At 44.6% G+C, this 20,889-nt stretch overlaps 1 protein-coding gene across 8 annotated transcripts in view; it reads right to left on the reverse strand.

Annotated features, from left to right (window-relative positions):
- CAST (calpastatin) overlaps nt 1–20,889 on the reverse strand; it is a 1,327,899-nt gene that overhangs the window by 250,474 nt on the left and 1,056,536 nt on the right. For all 8 annotated transcript variants that reach the window (XM_044064116.1, XM_044064117.1, XM_044064120.1 and 5 more), the window contains one exon: nt 20,101–20,265. In XM_044064116.1, coding sequence (XP_043920051.1) covers nt 20,101–20,265 — 165 coding nt within the window. The remainder of the gene's footprint in view (nt 1–20,100; nt 20,266–20,889) is intronic.

Here is a 20,889-nt window from a genome sequence, read left to right on the forward strand (position 1 = left end):
ACTGCAAAATGTTATTTTGAGAATGCTGAAGTTGGGCCCATGGCTAGCCAGTTACTGACTAAATCAGTGACAGATATATTCAGCTGCTATCAGATGACATCCTTAGGTTAATACTGCTTTAGCCTCATGCCATTTTACAAATAAAATTAGCATACCATTAAGTCAGATAAGGAATGTAAGCTCCAACCCTATAAGCAACTATGCTTATGAACAATGATAAATACATCTTCAAAATACAAACATGAACATTCTTATTATCAAATCCATATTAACTTGCATGGTTATTACACCCTACTTTCTAATCAAAATTCATAATATGTATACCTGACTCTCCACTTGTTAAACATGTTATTAACCTTGTAACCTTGCAGAACTCCTTTATCTGTATAAGCATTTTTACCCTTTCAGTACCCACCACAGGCTGACTAAACTCTAACTAACACTACTAGAACATGAGCAAGCAATCTTACAGAGCCTGATGTCAGTCTATTTTAACAAAGCCATTTACATCAAAATAACTAAACTTAAGTGTAGCATTAGTACTCTGTTACCTTGAATTATTCAGATGAAAAAAAAAAACAATTTGAATGACATTACTTAGATATCTTTACATGTACTCTGAAAAAAACATATACGGGGCACCAGACCATATTAAAAAAAAGAAAAAAGTAATTACATCTACTTTGCCTACCAGTCCTTTAAGCAGCCTTATATTAATGTTAAATGGGAACTCTGTCATCACCAAAGATATGAATGTTTCCATTACATGACAACATTTGTTGATGATTGCTCTACTAAGACATAGCAGCTAGCTTTACAATAGTACTGATCAAAAGCATATGTAATCGTCGATTAATCATACTGCTTTCACGTTTTATTCTTCAATGTTTTTCAGAGATTGATTTATTGTTTCAGCCCCAACTATGTATTGTAGACACCACCTTCCCCATACAGATGAACTTCCTCACAAGTTTATGTGTTACTCCCCCCAAAAAAATAGAAATATGTACCAGCAGCTACACCACTGCCACATACGCACCGCTGTTTAAAAACAATACCAGCTGTACTGGTAGGCAACATCAACCACAAATGTTAATTACAGAACAGATGCAATAAACTTAACATTTAAATTTCATGGAATTTCATTCACTTGGGCATTGTGTGATGCATGTGGATGGAGTTCTTTACTAAAATAAATTAATTATTGGCGAGCTGAGCCTTCCTCTTGTAACTTACCTTTGTTGTAGTGTAGTAGTCGGTGTGTACACGACGAAATAAATCCTCTCTCTACGGCTACGCTACGATCGCGCTCCTTCCTGCAGCTTTTCTTTACAAAAATCACCCGAACGGTGTTTTCGCATACCAGCGGAAAGACGCTGGTATGGAAAAAACGTTAAAAGAAAGTTGGCGCATGCGCAGAAGAGCAAAACTACGCGGACACGGAAAAAAAGTGAAATTAATTTTAAATTTAAATTTAAGGGTCGCGGGCCACATGGAAGAGCTCTGAGGGCCGCATGCGGCCCGCGGGCCACGGGTTGGACACTCCTGCCCTACATAAATATAAACAGCTATGTAACCTTACTAAACAGCTAGTCACCAAAGACAAAAAATCCTGCTAAATCAAGATTCAGTCCCAACAATAATAAAAACCCAAAGCAATTCTGGAAATCAATAAACTCACTTCTCCATCCAGGCGCAAAGAATAATCCCTCTCCCGACCCTAGTAAATCTGACCTGAAACTAGGCTCTGAATTAAACTCTTTTTTTTTTCATAGAAACCATTTCTGACCTTACCAAATATTTTCCTAACTTTAACCCAACTGCCCTTCACACCTCCCTCAAGCTCATCTAACTCTCCACTTCTATTCGAGCTCAAACCTGTCTCCACTAACTCTATAAAAAAAAACTCCTATTCAAACTTAAGCCATGCTCCAATGCTCCTGACAATATTCCCTCCTCCTACCTACAATATGCTGCAGATGGTATTGCTCTCCCAATCAGCATCATTATAAACAGATCCATAAATGAATCTTACATCCCCAAACTCTGGTGCTCAGCCTATATCCTCCCTCTCCACAAAGGAGGCAAAAATACCACTCTCTCTAACTTACGCCCTACTGCTTTGCTCTCTTCAATCTCTAAAATACTCGAAAAGTGCATCCACAGCCAACTTATGCCATTTCTGACCCAAAACAATCTGCTCACACACACACACACACACACACACACACACACACACACAGCATGGTTTCTGCCCAGACCACAGCAGTTTAACTGCTCTTCTCTCTTTCCTTGAAACTGTCAATCAAGCCAGAGATTCAGGAAACCTAGTTTCTACTGTTTTACTAGATATGTCTAAGGCATTTGACACCATCTCCCATAATCACTTACTCTGTCATCTCTCAAACCTTCACCTCTCTCCAAAAACTTTAACCTGGTTCTCCAGTTATCTATCAGACAGATCGCAAGCTGTTAAATGGAAGACCTCCATCTCTTTTTTCTTACCTACCCCAACTGGCGTACCACAGGGATCTATCCTTGGACCAATGCTTTTCAACATCTTCATCAATAACTTCAAACAGCCATTCCTGATGCCAAAATCATTCAATATGCAGATGATTCAACCTTAGTCTGCTCCGCCACTAACATGTCCGAATTGCTGACAAAAACCCAAACTGCATTCTCCACAACAGAAAACTGGATGCGTCAAAACCACCTCTCCCTCAATGCAAATAAATCTAAAATTTTACTATTCCCCCCTCTAAGACCTATTCTTACAATAAAAAGGAATTCAGACTCCTTAGCCAAACCAACTCGCCTATAAAAGTGGTCCCTTCCTCAAAACTCCTAGAGATAACTGTTGACGAACACCTCAAGTTCGATATCCATATACAACAAAATATTTAAAAAAAAAACACCAAAAGCTAAGTACGTTGTATAGGAATAATCGCTTTCTCTCCAATTCCACTAGGCATACTCTGGCCTCTACATATCTCCTTCCTTCCTTACTATACGGTGCTCCTCTCCTAACTAACCTGTCCTCCTCTGCTACTTCCAAACTAGAAAACTGCTACAACAAAATCTCTAAATTTGATACTAATTCCAAAATTTCCATCCACCACTGCCTCACCCTTCAATCCTTGAACTTCCAAACCACCTCGACTACCTGCAACTCTCCATGGCATATAGACTTGTATTTCAACCTACAAAATGTCCTGCTCTAATATCCTTCTCTCCTATATTCCTAACAGAACCCTCAGATCTGAGCACCAGAATCTAATCGCTATCCACAAACCAAAACGTCCTGCTGGCCAACTGCTACTCTCCTATGCTCTAGGCAAAAATTGGAATTCCCTTCCTTTCATTCTAAGAACTACACCTAACTCCGTAAACTTAAAAATCCAACTCTTCAAACACTTGTCCACCAAATGAAAATGCAGCTGCCTACACCCTACTTAATCCTTGCTAAGTCTATATCCTAGAGGTCCCTTCCTCTGGTACTTAATCTCTCTGCAATCTCCCATAGCCATATACCTACGAGCTTATACAAGCGCTCTGTAACTCCTTCAGCTTCTCTCTCACTAAACTCACTTTACAATTCCTAGAGCTATGCTCACACAACTCAAATTTGTAAATAATGTAAATATTGTGAATAATTCCCTACTTCAAATTTGTGTATGTAAAGCAAGCATGTCCACAATTCCTCACTATTTGTAACTGTCTCTCACACCCAACTCTTAAGTGCCCTTGCTCTGATGAAACTGTAAAACCCATTACTTCTCTCTCAATGAATTTTAACTATACTTGTTGAAATGATGAATTGTAACTGCTGTAAACAATGTTATCTTGTATACGCCTGCATTTATTTTAACTGAATTTGTATAATGCAATCTTGGAGCTTTTTTCCCCGGGCCTCCACTGAAAACGGGTCATGTTGGCCCAGTGGACTTCCTCGGTAATCAAACGGAAAATAAAAATAAAATAAATAAATAAATATGATATAGTACATATCCTGGAGGTCAATCAAGCACATTCAATCACTCTTCTGCAGGAAGGGCAGGAGAGCCTGAAGGTTGACCATCCAGGAATTTCGTCTGGGCTACTGACAGGTTCAAGGTGCATAGATCCAGAACTAGTCTTAGGTCTCCCGTCTTCTTGGGCACTAAAAAGAACCTGGAATAAATGCCTAATCCAGACTGGTCTTGGGGGAAGTATTGTATGACCAGTTTTTCTGGCAGCTTTGCTATTGCCAGTGCTGCAGCCTCCCTGCGAGTGGGTGGAACATTCGGGAGGTGTTTCGGTGGAAGAGGTGGCTCAAGGAATGGGACTGAATAACCTCTGGATATAATCTGCAACACCCAATGATCTGTTGTGATGGACTCCCACTTCATTAAGTGTAGTGGTAACTGGCCCCCGACTGTCTCCAGAAATGAGCAGTTGGGCAATCCTTCAGGGCTGTTGCGTGGGTCTGGCCGAGAAAGGATGTTGAGATCCGTAATTTCTTGGACCCCCTCTGCCTCTAGGGTGACATCTATCATATTCTCCCTCTGCCCCTGGGGGGGGAAGATGAGTCTTGAGTGCCTTGGAAAAATGCCTGGGACTTCCAGAACCACCTCTTCTTAGTCCCTTGCTGATTCCTAGAAAAGGATCTTTGAGGGGCGGAGAAGCGAATCCCAATGGCAGACAGAGTCTTCCCATCCTTCTCACTCTGGACCAAAGTCTCATGTACCAACTTCCCAAACAGGGAGGAACCATTGTACGGGGCATTGGTGAATGACGTCTTAAGAGTTTCAGAGAAGCCAGAGCAAGGCACGTCACCTGATGGCAACGCCTGCACCAGCTGCCCTAACGGCTCCCACGGTAGCATGGGAGAGGAGACACAGAGGGTTCTCGACTGACTTCAGAGTGGCCATACAAGCAGAAAACTTCTTCTTGTCCTCCGCCAACAAGGACTCAATGGTCGACTCGGGGATCTCCTTCACTAGGTCTCGCTGCAGCAGAATCATATGCATCACGCAATTCAGTGCTCTTACCAAAAAAGTCACTGAAGCGTACACCCGCTTCCCAAATTGGTCCACCGCCCTTGACTCTTGGTCAGGAGGATGAACTGTACAGCTCTCCTGAGCGAGCTCTTTCCTAGTGGCAGTTACCACCACCATAGCATCAACCAGGGACCCCTTGTGCCAGTGTGTCCTATCTGAAGGAGGGGACACTCAGGAAGTAGAGGGGCCTGCGCTGAATGCCCCGAGTACCACCAATTTGTCCAATTCATTCTGGGTAGATCCCCCCCAGCGAAGGAGTTCCATATCATCTCTGAAGGAGACATCCTCAGGGGTGACCGGGGGAACCTTCCTCTTCCTCCAAATCGATGTCTTCGGTGAATGACTCTGGAGGGGAGTCTAAGTGCCTCCTTTTGCAAGTGCACTTGTGAGGGATCTCAGTGGGAATCTCTGGGGAGGACTCGCCAACGTCCTGCTTCTCCCTATCGAGAGCTTCCTGAGGCAAAATGGTAGCAGGCTGTCCCTGAGATGGCAGGATGGTCAGGAACATACCCAAAACAGATGAAGTCGGGGCAGAGTCCGAGGATGAGATGGGTCAAGGGTCTTGAAATAGGGAGAACCCTCTCCACCACATCAAAGGCCAAAGGGCAATGGACATCCTGAGAGAGGCCAGTGGGAGCCATTCCATTCTGCCCTGATGGGGGAGCCAGAGCCAAGCCTCCAAGCGCTGAGATACCAAGGGGCAGACTGTGCTCTGACACACTCGGAGCCAACAACATCCCCTCGGATCCGATGCCAAGGCTAAGGATCCGAGAGCCCACTGGATCTGACCTAGTCGGATCTGACATGCTTAAGGCCATGACCATCGTCAATTTACAAGGTACTCCTCGAAGGAGTAATCGGGGTGAAAAATGACTGCATGTTCCTCACTCCAGAGACTCCCATCTGAATCTGGGTGCGGATGAACTTCACATAATCCTGTCCATCTCTGCTTCATTAAGGCTCCGGGTGGAGCAGGAGGAGGAGGCAACTGACACTGGCCTGGAAGGATAATGAGGGGAAGCCTGCACTGGCAACCGGATCCAGTTCTCTTCCGGCTCAGGGGAAAATGGAGCCAGGGAAACTCTGGTCAGGTAGCTGGCCTAAACTTAGGCTGAGGGCCAGCTGCAGCGATCAGGGGACTGCTTTCTTGGCCTGTCCTTTTTTTATTTCTCCCCTTCCCTGGGCCTCTTAGTGGGAGTTTGAGTCCCAGAGGCTGGGGAAGTGGTTGAAGCTGAAGATGGGGGTGATGGGACTACAGTGCCTGGGGAGGGAAGGAGGCCCTTTAGGATTAACTTATCCCTCTTGTCCTTCAGTGCCCTGGGATTGAACTCGGCACAGATGGAAAAGGAGGTCTGAAGATGGGCTGCCCCCTGACACACCACGCACAGAGTGTGGCCATTGGCTGGTGAGAGCTCAGTTGTTCATCTCACCTTCATTCCTACACATGGCTCGGAGTCGATCCATCGGCTCTGAGTCGGCTGCTTTTACAAGCTGAAAATCTCAGAGTAGCTCGAGGCCAGGTCCCTATGCCATGATGCTCTCTGTCGTACCTGAGATCTAGTTTGCTGATCCTAACATGCAACAGATATAACACATAACATATACTCCAACCGGAGTAAGAAGTCACAGAACAATACCCACCAGACCACAAGTCTTACTTGTTCTTCGAGAACCTGGAGGGGGGGAAGGCAGGAGGGAATGTAAGAAGGCGAGATGAACAACTTACATGGAAAGTTATGGTAAGGACATAACTTCTTTATGTGAAGCTGTTCAATCTCTCCGTTCATTCTTACACATGAGTAGCGTCCCAAGCACCCTAATCCTGGGTGGCTCATGGGAGTATATTCCTGAGGACAGTGGAACCAAAGGAAGCCCTATCCCTGGAGGCCTTGTCCACTTTGTAATGACTGATAAAGGTATGCGGCTTAGACCAAGTGGCAGCTGCACATATAGTATCCAAAGGCAATAGAGCCGCATAAAGCAGAAGTGGAAATAGCCCTAGTGGAATGCGCTTTCACCACATACTCTAATGGTTGATTCGCTGAGGAGTATGTAATTTTAATGCAGTCAGTTAACCATCTGGAAAGGGTAACTTTAGACACTGGTAGCCCTTTCTTAGTGTCAGCATGAGAGATGAAGAGTAGTTCAGATTTTCTAAATTGCTTTGTCCTGACCAAATAGAATCTCAATTGTCTGTGAACATCAAGTTTATGCAACATGTTCTCCAACTTATTACAATGCTTACTGAAAAAAGTTGGAAGTTCGATAGTTTGATTTAGGTTAGTCTCGGAACACACCTTTGTAAGGAATGAAGGATTAGTCCTCAGTGATACTCTGTCAGGGTGAAACACCAAATATTGGGGTTTGATAGATAGGGCTTGAAGCTCAGACACTCTACATGCTGAGGTAATGGCCACCAAGAAAATAGTTTTCCAAGAAAGGAACTTTAAATGGCAGGATGATGCAGGCTCACAGGGAGGAAGAATAATCTGTGAAAGCACAAAATTTAGATTCCAGGGAGTAAAAGGTTGTCTAACAGGCAGCCTAAGATGAATGGTACCCTTTAAAAAGGCCCTACATAATCTGTGAGACATAAAATTAAAACAGTCAGCTCTGAGGTGAAAATTCAAAATTGCAGCCAATTGAACTCTTATAGTGGCAGCTGCAGCACCTTCATGAAAAAGCTTAGACAAGAATTCCAGAATACTAGCAACTGGGGCAACATAAGGATCAATGTTATTCTGGGAGGCCCAAAAAGCAAATAGCTTCCATTTACTGGCATACAACTTTCTACTGGAAGCTTTACACGAAGATACAAGAATATGCTGTACCTCTGAAGAAAAGTCGTGTGACCTGGCTAGGTTGGGAATCGGAGCAGCCAAGCTGTCAGTCTGAGGGAACGAAGGGAGGGACGGAGGGCCCCTGACGAATGTGTCAGCAGGTCTGGAACTGAGTCCAGAATCCAAGGTTCCTCTAGTTGATAGAGATGAAGGAAGGGAAACCAAATCTGTCGAGGCCAAAAAGGGGCTAGTAAGATTACAATCTTTCCCAGGCTTTTGACTTTCTGTAAGAATTTCGGAATCAGGGGAGTTGATGGAAAGGCATATAGGAGTCCCGAGGGCCAACTGTGTATGAGCAAGTCCCTTGGGCTGTCCCCTGGAGGGGGATTCAGAGAAAGTAGCTTCTGCATTTGGCATTCATAGCGGGATGCAAACAGGTCGCAGCAAGGCTGGCCCCATCTGTGGAAAAAGTAGAGTTGTGTATACTTACCATAAACGTAGATGTTCCAGTGTATTCCCTGTTGCAGTCATTACATTTGCGTAATCCTGCTGGCAGGTTGCCCTCAGTCGGCCTGAATTCCAAAGTCCTGGGTCCTGCGTCGGCTGCTGTCACCCCTTCCCTGACGTCAGGTCATCAGGGGTATAAAAGTTGCGGCCAACACCATTTTCTTTAGTTTTTCTTGCCCCAGATGTCAGGTGCCCCCCAAAAGGGTAGCCAAAATTTACATATATATATATATATATATATATATATATATATATATATATTTATACATACATGCACCAATATAAACTTTACCTTCCTCTACAAGCAAATACACCACATAGGTTGTATAAATCAAAGAAGGAAAGATAGGTTCCAACAGAAGAAAAGGGGGATGGGCGGGTGGGTAACCTGGACTGCAACAGTGAATACACTCAAACATCTACATTTATGGTAAGTGTACACAACTGTACTATGTTTTTCGTGTTTCACTGTTGCAGTCATTACATTTGGGTAGAGTCCCAAAGCTATGGTTGGGAGGCTGGAGCTAAACAGTGTTAGGAGTGGCTATGAGGCCATGCAGAACTGCAGTGGCAAAGCCTGCCCTGGATTTAGAGTAGAGTGGCAGATGATAGTGCTTTGTAAAGGTGTGCACTGAACTCCAAGTAGCAGCCTCTAAAATGTCCTTGGTTGGTACTCCCCTGAGAAAGGCTGCTGAAGTGGCTGCAGGTCTGGTTGAATGTGGTCTAGTGCCCTTGGGTACTGGCTTGCCATGGTGTAAGTAGCAGAAACGAATGCAGTGGCCTATCCACTTTGAAATAGTCTGATTTGAGATGGCCTTTCCTTGTGATCTTGCAGCATATGCCACTAGTAATTGCTCTGTCTTTCTGAAAACTTTGGCTCTGTCCAAGTAGAATCTAAGCTGTCTGTGTATGTCCAAAGAATGCAGAATTCTCTCCCCCTTGTTCTGTGGATTTGGATAAAAAGTTGGCAGATGAATAGTTTGGTTAAGAGCCACACTGGACACCACCTTAGGTATAAATGTTGGGTTTGTCCTCAGAGAGACCCTGTCTGGATAAAAAATTATAAAAAGTTCCACAGCCATGAGTGCCTGTACCTATAAAACTCATCTTGCAGAAGTTACTGCTAAAAGCAGAGCTGTTTTCCAAGATAAAAACTTTATATCAGCAGTAGCAGCTGGCTCAAAAGGAGGCAGGGTGAGTTTTTCCAAGACATAGTTGAGGTCCCATGCAGGCATTGGTGAACTCCTTGGAGATCTTAAATTTTTGGCTCCTCTGAGGTACTGTTTTAATAAGGGATGCGAAAAGATTCGTGGCTCTGCATTGTAATGAGCCGAAATGGCAGAGGCATGAATTTTAATAGATGAAAAGGATAGGTCTTTGTCCAGCATCTCAGTTAAGTATTGTAAAATCTGAGGAATATTTGGCACAGCTGTATCAGTTCCTTGTGCCTGGTTCCAAGCACAGAATCTCTTCCATTTTCCAGCATAAGATTTTCTAGTACTAGGTCTTCTGGCTTCCAAAATGACATCCATCACAGCTTTACTGAGAGGTGTGTTTTGTATGACTACATTATCCGCCATGCTGCCAGGTTTAAAGTCCTGAGTTGGCTGTGCAGGATCTGATTGTTTTCCTGGGATAGTAGATGAGGTATTTGAGGTAAGGTCCAAGCTGGGCATTGAGACAAGTTCCGTAGTACTGGATACCAGTACTAGTGGGGCCAGTTTGGGGCAATTAGTATCATCTTTGGCTTCTCCTGTCTGGCCTTTAGGAGTACCTTGGGGAGGAGAGGCAGAGGGGGAAAGGCATATACGGATAGGTTTTTCCAGCTGAAAGATAGGGCGTCCACTTTCCATGCTGGTCTGTGATAAATCCTTGTGCAGAATCTTTTTAGTTAGTAGTTGTGAGGGGAGGCAAATAGATCTATGGCTGGGCATCCCCACTTTCTTGTTATGCTGAATACTTGTGGATCCAGTTGCCACTTGTGGGGATCCATGAGGTTTCTGCTTAGATAGTCTGCCAGAGTATTTTTCCTTCCTGGCAGGAATTGTGCCTGCAGATGTACTTGGTAAGTCAATGCTGTGTCCCACAAAGTCATGGCTAGTCTGCAAAGGGGGTAAGAATGTGTGCCCCCCCTGCTTGTTTATATACCACATGACCATGGTGTTGTCTGTCTTTATCAGTAGTTGTCCTGGATGAAGTAGGCCCTTGAAGGCTGTCAGGGCATTTTGAACTGCTAGCATCTCTTTTTGATTGATATGTAGATGCATTTGGTTTGAGGTCCATGTGCCCTGAATGCATCTTCCTGCCATGTGGGCCCCCCCAGGCATAATCTGAAACATCCATTGTTAGTGTTTGCCTGACTGGGGGTAATGTGAATGGCTGTCCCTTGTTTTAGTGACAAGCCTTTGCCCACCATCAAAACTCCTGTTGCAGGCAGGGAATGAGAGTAATCATAGTTTCCAGGCTGTGGCAATGTTGAGTCCAAACACTTTTTAGGTACCATTGAAGTTTCCTCATATGCAGTCTTGCATATGGAATTAGTAGGATGCAGGATTCCATGAAGCCCAAAGCCTGCAGAATTTTTCTTGCAGATAACTGGGCCTTTGTTGTCAACATTTTGAAATAGGTAGTCAGTTGCCTTTGTCTGTCTGGCGTGAGATAAGCCATCTGGGCAGTTGTATTTAAGCTTGCACCCAGGAATATTACCTCCTGAGAGGGTACTAGTTTTGATTTCTTTTCATTGACTGTGTACCCTAGACATGTTAGAAGTCTTTTGACAAATGCCAGATGCTGTAGAAGAATGTCCTTGTTCTCTGCTTGAATTAGACAGTCGTCCAGGTAAGGATATATTTGTATTCCTCTTTGTCTGCAAAATGCAATTACTGGTGCCAGACACTTTGTAAAGACTCTCGGCGCAGTAGATAAGCCAAAGGGCCGTGCAGAGAATTGGTAATGCATTGAGCCAGCCTTGAATCTGAGGTATCTTCTGCATATTTGTCTGATTGGGACATGCAGGTATGCCTCTTTTAGGTCTAAAGTCACAAGGTAAATGTTCTTGTCCAGCATGGGCAGAAGCTGCTGCAAAGTCAACATCTTGAATTTTGTTATATCCAGGAATGTGTTCAGAATAGATAGGTCCAGTATTGGCCTCCAGGCCTTGTCCTTTCTGGGTACCAAGAACAGTCTTGAGTAAAATCCTTGTCCCTCCTCTTGCTCTGGTACTTGTTGAATGGCCCCCATGTCCATGAGGGATGAGACTTGTTTTTGTGCCTCTGCCCATTGATTTTTTGGCAGGTCTGGCCAGCCGTTTGCCTTTGGCAGGGTATGGAAATGGAACTTGTAGCCTTGTGACACGATATTTAGAACCCACTTGTCCTGGGTTATGAAGTGCCAATTTTGAGAAAAAAGTGCTAATTTTCCCCCTAGGGGTGCTGCCAGGAGATAAGTGCTTGGAGCATGCAGGGGGAAGTCATTGGGACTGTTTCCTGTATGGTTGTGATTTGTTTTCTCCAACTTTGGAGGTAGAAGCACCCCATTGCTTTGACCTGTATGAACCTTGCGCCTGGGATCTGCCTCTAAGGCATCTGGATCTGCCCCTTTGACGTCTGTCTGACACAGGAAAGGACCAATTCTTTGTCAGCCAGTGTCTACTAAACCTAGGTGGCTGTACTTGTAAAAAATCTTTGACAGTTTGCATAGATTTAGCTTTATCCTCCATTTTCTTTAACACCTCTTCTGCCTTAACACCAAACAAAGTATCATGCTGTAAAGGTGCATCTAATAATCTAACTTTGACATGATCAGGCAGATTTTGTTCCTTTAACCAAGCATGCCTCCTAATTACAGAACCTGTAACTGTGGCCCTGCAGGAGGCCTCCAAAGAATCAAAACCACATTGCAAAGAATGCTTTCCAACTTGTTCAGCTGCATGCAATAAATCCTGCATTTCCTTGTTTTCTGCACATTCAGAGTTTAACAACATTTTCTGTTTAAGCAATGCCATGACATGTTGCTATTTGAGCATATGAAACTGACAGTTTAAGGCCCTTATAGCCAAGGTAGCAGATGTGTATACCTTTTTTCCCCATCTATCCAGTGCCCTAGAATCTCTGTCAGAGGGGTAGGGTGTTTTGCAGTGGAAGCCTTAACTCCTTTGGGACCCTGTGAAATAGTTTCTGGGTCTGCAGCAGGGTTTTTAAAAATGAATTTATGAGAGTCAAGAACCCTGTAATATCTGTCAGGCTTAACAGGAGCTGGAGGTAAGGAGTCAGGGGTAAGACTAGACTTCGAAAATGCATTATCTACAATGTCTAACACAGGTGGAATGGCTAGTGGTCTGTGTTGAGGTAGTAAAAGGAAATCCCTGAGCCTCTTTTTAGATTCTGAAAAGCTTGGCTCTCCCAGTCGAAATGCTCCCTCATGGTATGCAAGGTTTTCCCAAAAGAATAGTCCTCCGGAGGAGAAGTTGAAGGCATAGATTCTTCAGCATCAGAATCCTCATAGGGGGGAAGAGAATATTCCTGATCAGAAGAGGAATCAGAAGAAATGGAAACCTGATCTGAAGATTCATAGTCAGTTTCTTGCCTAGGCCTCTTATCAGGAGGGGGATGGGAACCCCTGATCAAGGTACTCAAGTCTTAAGCCATTTTGAGCATCTGTTTTTTTTTTGGGGCATACAGGCCTGACCACGTGGCTCTTGAGTTTATTTGCTTTAGAAAGTGCTTTAGTCTTTGCCTTTGAAGCTGAAGTCGGTTTAATGTAAAGATGTTTAGGTCTGAATACACCCTCAGAAGCCGGTGCCTGCTCAGCGGCCCCGGACCCATCTGAAGGAATGGTGTCCGAGGCTTCAATACCTTGAATTTGCAGCCATGGGAGTCAGTAGCGGCCTCCAACTCTAAAGTAGCAGGCGTCAGGGGCTGCAAAAGCACCTCACTGAGAACCGGTGACTGGCTTAGGAGAAGCTTTGTCGTCGCTTTTGGGCCTCGGTTGTCTGTCTCTCTCCTTTTCTTTGCGTTTTTTGTGAACTCCGGTAGTCGGATGGCTATCAGACATTTCTGGATAATTAAACCAGCATCCAAAATAGTTTAAAGCAAAATCATACAGACGCTTAAAAGTGCGTTGGTTAAATCTATCACAAAACCGACAACCAGAAACGTTGTGATCAGGGCCTAAGCAAGGAATACAGTAAGAATGAAAATCCTTATGAGGTATTTGCTTTCCACAAGAAATACAATTATTTACTTTTTCTGACATCGGTCTGGAGCAAGAAAAAAGTTTCCCCAATGGGGTACTTGGCTTTATTGAAGACTTCAGATCTGAAACTTGAACACGAAAATCTCAGGAGTCGGCCGACTGGCACTTGCGAACTGCTTCGGGCACCGCGCAGCAAGGAAGACTAAAGAAAATGGCATCGGCCGTATCTTTTATACCCCTGATGACCTGACATCAGGGAAGGGGCGACAGCAGCCGACGCAGGACCCATGACTTTGGAATTCAGGCTGACTGAGGGCAACCTGTCAGCAGGATTACCCAAATGTAATGACTGCAACAGTGAAACACAAAGAACATTCATCTCTGCAACCTCATCTTTGAGAGACCACTCGTGCGGTAACAGAATGGCTCTGCTCAGTTTGTCCGTGATCATGTTTGATTTCCCCAGGATATGCATTGCTATCAGAAAGCGCCCGGTGGAAACCGCCCACTGCCAAATTCTCAAGGCCTCTTGACATAGAGGGTAAGACTTGGTTCCCCCCTGCTTGTGGATGCACCAGACCACAGACATGTTGTCTGTCTGCATCACAATCGTCCCTAGAGGAAGAGAGTCGTGGAAGTGCTGCAATGCCAAAAGCATCGCTCTCAGCTCCAGAACATTGATGTGCAACTGTGACTCTGTCTCTGACCAGGTGCCTTGGGCTGTTCTTCCCTGAAAAAGCCCCCCCCCACCACCCATTCAGAGAAGCATCCATGGTCACTGTGGCTGATGGCGGGTGAGAAACAAATGGTCGATCTACTGTAACCTGGTGGCTAGTCAACCACCAGCGAAGATCCTTCTTGCAATCATGATTAAGAATGACATCAGAAGTTGTTGGTAAGACCACTGGGTGAAGAGTAACCATTGAAGAATCCTCATGTGCATACATCCCAGAGGAACTGCTATGAGCGTAGCTGCCGTGGTACCTAGTAGTTTCATTACTTGAGAGGCTGGTACTTTTTTTCTCTGCAAAAAGTCTGATACCTGGTTTCGAAGAGTGGCTATTCTGTCCAGAGGCAATTTTACTGTGGCGGTGGTGGTGTCTAATTCTGTTCCGATAAAGGAAGTATGCTGTGATGGCGACAACGCATATTTGTCGAAATTTATAGTTATGCTAAACTGAGAGCGGAGATTGTGTGTGTGGATCACTGGACAGAATTAGTTGATGCCTGGAGGCAGTGGTAAGGAGCCAGTCATCCAGATACGGAAACACTCTGAATCCTAGACACCTCAGGTGAGCTGTAACCACGCCATGCATTTGGTAAACACTCTGGGGGATGTTGCGAGTCCAAAGGGCAGTGCTCGGAATCGGTAGTGACTGGCTCCCAGCCGGAAACACAAATAATCTCTGATGGTCTGGCCATTTTGATATGGTAGTATGCATCCTTGTGATCTATACAGCACATCCAACTCCCCATTCCAAGGAACGGAAGGATCAACTGATGCATGACCATCCGGATGTTCTCCTTCTTTACGAATGTGTTGAGTCTGCTGGGATCCAAGATGGGCCTCCAGTCCCATCTTCTTTGGAAATTAAAAGTATTTGGAGTAAGTTCTGGATCCTGTCTGGTCTGCTGGGAGTGGCTGGATGACTCTTCATGCATCCTCTGGATTTCTATGGCTTGATCCCTGAGACTGGGTGGAACATCTGGGATTTTCTTTCGAACAGGTGGGTTTTCTAAGAATGCGATGATGTAACCTCTGGTAACAATGCTTTGTACCCAAGAATCTCTTGTAATTCCTAGCCAGGCATCCGGATACAAAGCCAAGAGACCCCCGACTGCCTCCAGAGTAGGACAGTCAGGCCTCTTTTCAGGAGCGCTGGTAGGGCTTACCAAAGAACTAATCCCTGTCACCCTGGTTTTGAGGACCCCCACCCCCCGTGCCGCCGGGGCGGTGTCTTCCATTATTACCCCCTCCTCTGCCCCTGGAGAGGGGTTCACTACGTGTGTTCTGGAAAGCTCCTTGGGACTTCCGGAACCACCTTTCTGCCCTTTGGGGTATGGTCTGATAGGGGTGGAAAAACTGACTCCTTTGGCAGATGGACTCTTTCCATCTTGCTCACACCTAGTGAGAGTCTCCTTGACTTTGGGCCCGAAAAGAGACGAGCCATCGAATGGGGTGTTTACAAAGGAAGACTTGAAGGCTTCTGCAAAGAAGCATAAGTACATCCAGAATGTCTCCGAAGAGCTATTGCTGAACTCGCTGCTCGACTCGAACCATCGGCTGCATAGAAAATGAGCCGCATGGACAAGTTAACTATGGAATTAAGGATATTAAGCTGGGCTGTCACCTTCTCAGAGACACCTCCATCTGTACTACCCTGCAGAGTATCTCTGAGCTCTTTTAGGAGATCTCTTTGAAGATGGGTAAAATGAGTCAAGTAGTTAAGCGTTCGCATAGCAAAGGTTGCAGAACTAAAGATGTGTTTCCCATACCTGTCCATAGTCCTGGAATCTCTATTAGGAGGATGGACAGTAGAAGAGATTTCGGACATCTCTTTTTTGGTGGCCGCCACCACCATGGCATCAACCGGAACTCCCTTAGTGAGGAACATATTATCTTGGGGGGAGGTGATAAACTTGCTGGGCCTCCGAGGGACAGGTTCCATAGTATCAGGAGACTCCCACGCCCTTCGAGCAACCAATTCCATTAGTTCAAAGGGTGGAGTCACCCAGGAGGTGGAAGGTTGAGACCCAAAGGCCTTCAGGAGCACCGACTCATCCTAAGTAGGGCTAATGGACTGCAAGTCACCCCTCTGCTTAAGGACCTCCAGGATATCAGCAAAAGAGATATCCTCCGAGGGGGACAGTGGGGACCCTTCTGACTCCTCTAAGTCAGTGTCTGATGTCAAAGACTCCTGTGGGGAGTCTAAATGCCTCCTCTTACAAAGTTTCTTCCTGGGAACCTCATCAGTGGGGGCTTCAGGTGAGGTCTCAGTAGAACAAGGGTCAATGGGGCTCTGGGTCTTGACGCTTCACTGGGACCTGCAATGTAAAGGTATAAAGCGGCACTTTAGGGGAGGAGGAGGAGGGCCCTGATGTGTGTGTGTCTTGGACAACATAACCCTCCTCATAGCATTGAAGGCTGCACTTCTCCAACCCGAAGAAGCCAAAGGTTCCGAAGAAGACAGCAGGCTCCCCAGCGCCGAGACAGTGGGCTCCGAGCCAGAGGAAGGAGCCGAGCTCATTCACGCCGACGCTCTGAGAAGAAGGATCGGAACCGATGCATCTGTTAGACTCTCCCCCCGGAGCCGACCAGAGAGTGTCAGCTCCCAGACTCTTCCAACGGCACTGAAGAAGTAAGGGTTGATGGAGCCGAAAGTACTGGAACAGGCCTCAGCTCCGAAGGCTCCACAAACATCAGATCCCTCCACCCCTGGCTCCAAAGGCCCAGCTCGGCTCGGAGTAGTCACAGCAGGTGCGATGGTCTTAGGCTCCAAAACTGGTTGGGTCGAAGCCGATAATTTGGCCAGTGCCGGGTTCTTGAGAAGCCTCTGCACCACCCGGTCCACATCCACATCAGAGAGGGTTCTCGAGAAATGAGGCGAAGGAACCAAAGAAGCCACCGATTGAAGGATGGGAGACCTTAATGTCTTGGAGACTGGCCCCGAAACACTGGCTCGGTGCATGGATCCAAAGACTGTGGAGACGGCGACCGCACCTTCACAGCATGGCTCAGAGCCGATGACATGGGCTCCGAGGAAGCTCTGGAGGACTTTGACCCCTTCGACGACTTGGAAGTCTGGTCGGCATTGTCCAAGGACTCTTCAAAATCAGGCTTCAGCATGCTTCTAGCCACCAATTTTTTTTCTCCGTTCTAGCAGAACTCTGCTACTGAAACAGTGGCAGATAATAGAGCAATCCTCCTGGAGGTGAACGGGCCGCAAGCAATAAACACAATTGACATGGGAGTCTGTGATAGACATTTTCTGTCCGCATTCTGGGCACTTTTTAAAGCCTGATTTCTGCTTTTCTCTTTGATCAGCCATACTCACAAGAAAAACAATAGTATGCACCAATCAATAAAAACTGAATTAGTCTAACAACTATAACACACACACACACAGCAAACGCTATAACAGTAGAAACACTTAAAAGTTAACCATAAATTCTAACTGTATATCTATCAAACATGCTAAATAGCAAATAACTAGCAAAAGCTAACTATAAACCTTAATTTTCTAAGCACTATTTAAACACACTAAAGGGATAGGAAACTCGTTAATTAACTAAAGCACGAACAAAGGTCTAAGAGCAACAGCTCTTAAAAGGGACGAAAATGTCATCAGCACAACAAAAACTGACCTAAACAAAGGTAACCAGCCCAACAAAGCAGTCTAAATAGAAAACTGGAAAAACTTACATAAACTGGTACAATAAGTAGAAAAATTTCCACTATACTGGCCCGAGCTCTCCAATGACCTCCGATCTGTTGCAGCGGCAAACTAGATCTGAGGTACGACAGAGAGCATCATGGGATAGGGACCTGGCCTTGAGCTACTCTGAGATCTTCAGCTTGTAAAAGCGGCCGACTCAGAGCTGATGGATCAGCTCCGAACCATGTGTAAGAATGAACGGCGAGATTGAACAACTTCACATCAACCAAATGCCGTCCTCCCCTTCCAACATAACAGCTACGTACCAGTAACCCCTGAATTATAGCTATGTACCAGCATACCATAATCTCTGAGTTACTACATACAACACAGTGATCTGTTCAATCCAGCATCTTACTGGACATAACTATTTTTACAAGTGGCGTGAGCTTACCAGGCCCCCACACCTACAGTTACCATCTTTTCTGCTAGTTTACCTTGAAGATTAAATATTCTCACAACTTCTTTATAACACTGTACACATCTTGTGCAGCATCTGGTGTTGCCACAATGCCATCTCAACCATCTGCACAAAAACTAAACTGGACTACTTAAAAAAAAAAAAAAGATTAGATCAGTGTTTGCATTCTTAGGGCATTTATTTAGAAAGTGGACCATCGATCGTCAAACACACACACTCACATATGTATACTTGCAGAAATATTTGGATGTGAACGTATGCTTCTGCACATTTTATGACACAGGATTAGCTTCTGAGACACCACCACAGTACAGAGGACATCTTGTCTGACCAACTGACATAAATGCAATTCACAAACAGAAGTTGTGTCTGTCAGTAGTTGTGAGCAGTAAGGCAAGCAAGAGCTCAATATGCAGTTAGTGTTAATGATACACAGAATGCTTCAATATGATGATACGGAGCTCACAGTATGGATGCATGGAGTTGGGAGATCAGCAAAGTAGCGCTATATGTTCTCTGGGATTAAGAAGAAGCTATAAGTGGAGGATATGTGTCCACATATCAATATGACACAATCTCAGAAGGGGCCTTGCTTCTTAAAAGGATAGAGGCAGTGCATACTGTGCTTCTTTATGTGTAACAGGAATAGCAAACATGCAGATAAGGAGGCTTGCTTGCTTAAATTGTCCAAAGCAGTGCTGGTTACATTCTGTGCCATGTCACAGTTATGGTGCCTTAGGGACCTGAAGTACCCATGGGAGAGGATATGGTACTACTGTGTTAAAACAGCACTAAAAGCTGCATGTAGTAACAGAAAAACTCTTCAGTGATTTGTAAGGTGTATATGTATGAAAGTAATACATATACATGCTTTCATAAATATTTGTGCCAGTGGAAACATCTAGGGTGCTGCTGTGCAATAGCAACAGGCTTATATGAAAGGAACAACAGAATAATTATCTAATTTTGTGCCTGCGTGTGTTGGAAGGGTGGCTGGGAAGTCATAAGCTATTTGATAACAGTAGACACTCCTCTGCAAGTGTTTCTTTGTAACTGTGATGTTACTTACTTTCGGCAAACAGCCTTCACATGCAGGGGTCTATATTATGTGACTGAAGAATCTCTTCTTTGAACACATAATAATCGACACGTATACAGCGAACGTTGTAAACCATGAGCGGCTATGTCCTTGAATTTTTTCCTTGGGAAAAAATTCACATGGCCGTAAAATAAAAAACAAACTTTAAAACACTAATTAAGTGGGGGGCTTCGCCCCCACACACCCCCTAACTAAATATACCAACTCCAAGATCTCTCTACATTGAAGAAAAGGGCAATTCCTGATAACGGCCAACTGAATTTTTTCCCCGAGGAAAAAATTTGAGGATGTAGCCATTCGCTGTATATGTGTCGATTATGTGCTTGAAGAATAGATTCTTCGATCACATAATATAGACCCCATATGCAGTACAGCGGTCTACAAACTGTATAAAAAATTTTATGATGTGTAACTCAAGTGCATACTACACACCAGCTGCCTGCTTAGTGCAGAATAACAGACCACTTCTGTAGCTCTACAAGTCACTTGCCATTGATATAGGATTTTGCTTTTCTCTATCCATTCTTCTACATACAGACACTGCAGAATAGAGACTCTCTCTCTAAATCTCACTCAAGCACAAATACAACAACATTTCAATATCAGCACTAAGTTACTGTACCTCTCCAGTTTTGGGCTTTCCAGGTGCAGACTGCTGAGGTGCAGATTTCTGAGAAGACACAGTTTTGGGCTTTCCAGGTGCAGACTGCTGAGGTGCAGATTTCTGAGAAGACACAGTTTCAAATCCCAGTGACAGCTCATCTATAGGATCGGATTCAAATGGGGGCTTTAAAGGAAAAAATGAACAAGATACTGAAACATACTTCATAAAATACAAGCAGTAAATCTTATTAGCAGTAACAAAAATTAACTCCAGAACACTGCCTTATTTCTTACACTGAAATACAGCTTATTTGAATGATGACCCCCCCCCCCATAACTAAAGAATTATGTACAGTATTTATGAACTGTAAAGGTCTACCTGTGTTTTAGATTATTTACCTACCATCTAAAATCATGGACAATCTGTGTAGTATCTTTAACAAATTATCATACCATCTTACCTATGCTTTTGTGAGGTCTGAGGGGAAAATGCATAGCTGATACAACTTTTAATAGCTTTGGCAATAGATATTTTTTTAGGCGATTTTTACTCCTGTGCTGGCTATTAATCAAGCCTCACCTCAATCATATGACGCCCATTCATTCCTCAGCTCCCAAGCTTTCACTTGGGCATGACAGCTGTTTTGGGGAGGGTGCTACCATTCAGGCAGTCACAACAGTATGTGGTCTCTCTCACTCTCTGGTATCCCTGCAATGAAAGTGTTTAAATTGTCTCGTCTCTCCCCTAGCTGGTGGAAGTGAAATCCACATTACAATGGAGGTTTGTAATGTTTTCCTTGTGTGAGTG

This window comes from Protopterus annectens, chromosome 2.part2 (assembly GCF_019279795.1).
Source record: "Protopterus annectens isolate FY-2018-M chromosome 2.part2, PAN1.0, whole genome shotgun sequence".
NCBI lineage: Eukaryota > Metazoa > Chordata > Ceratodontiformes > Protopteridae > Protopterus > Protopterus annectens.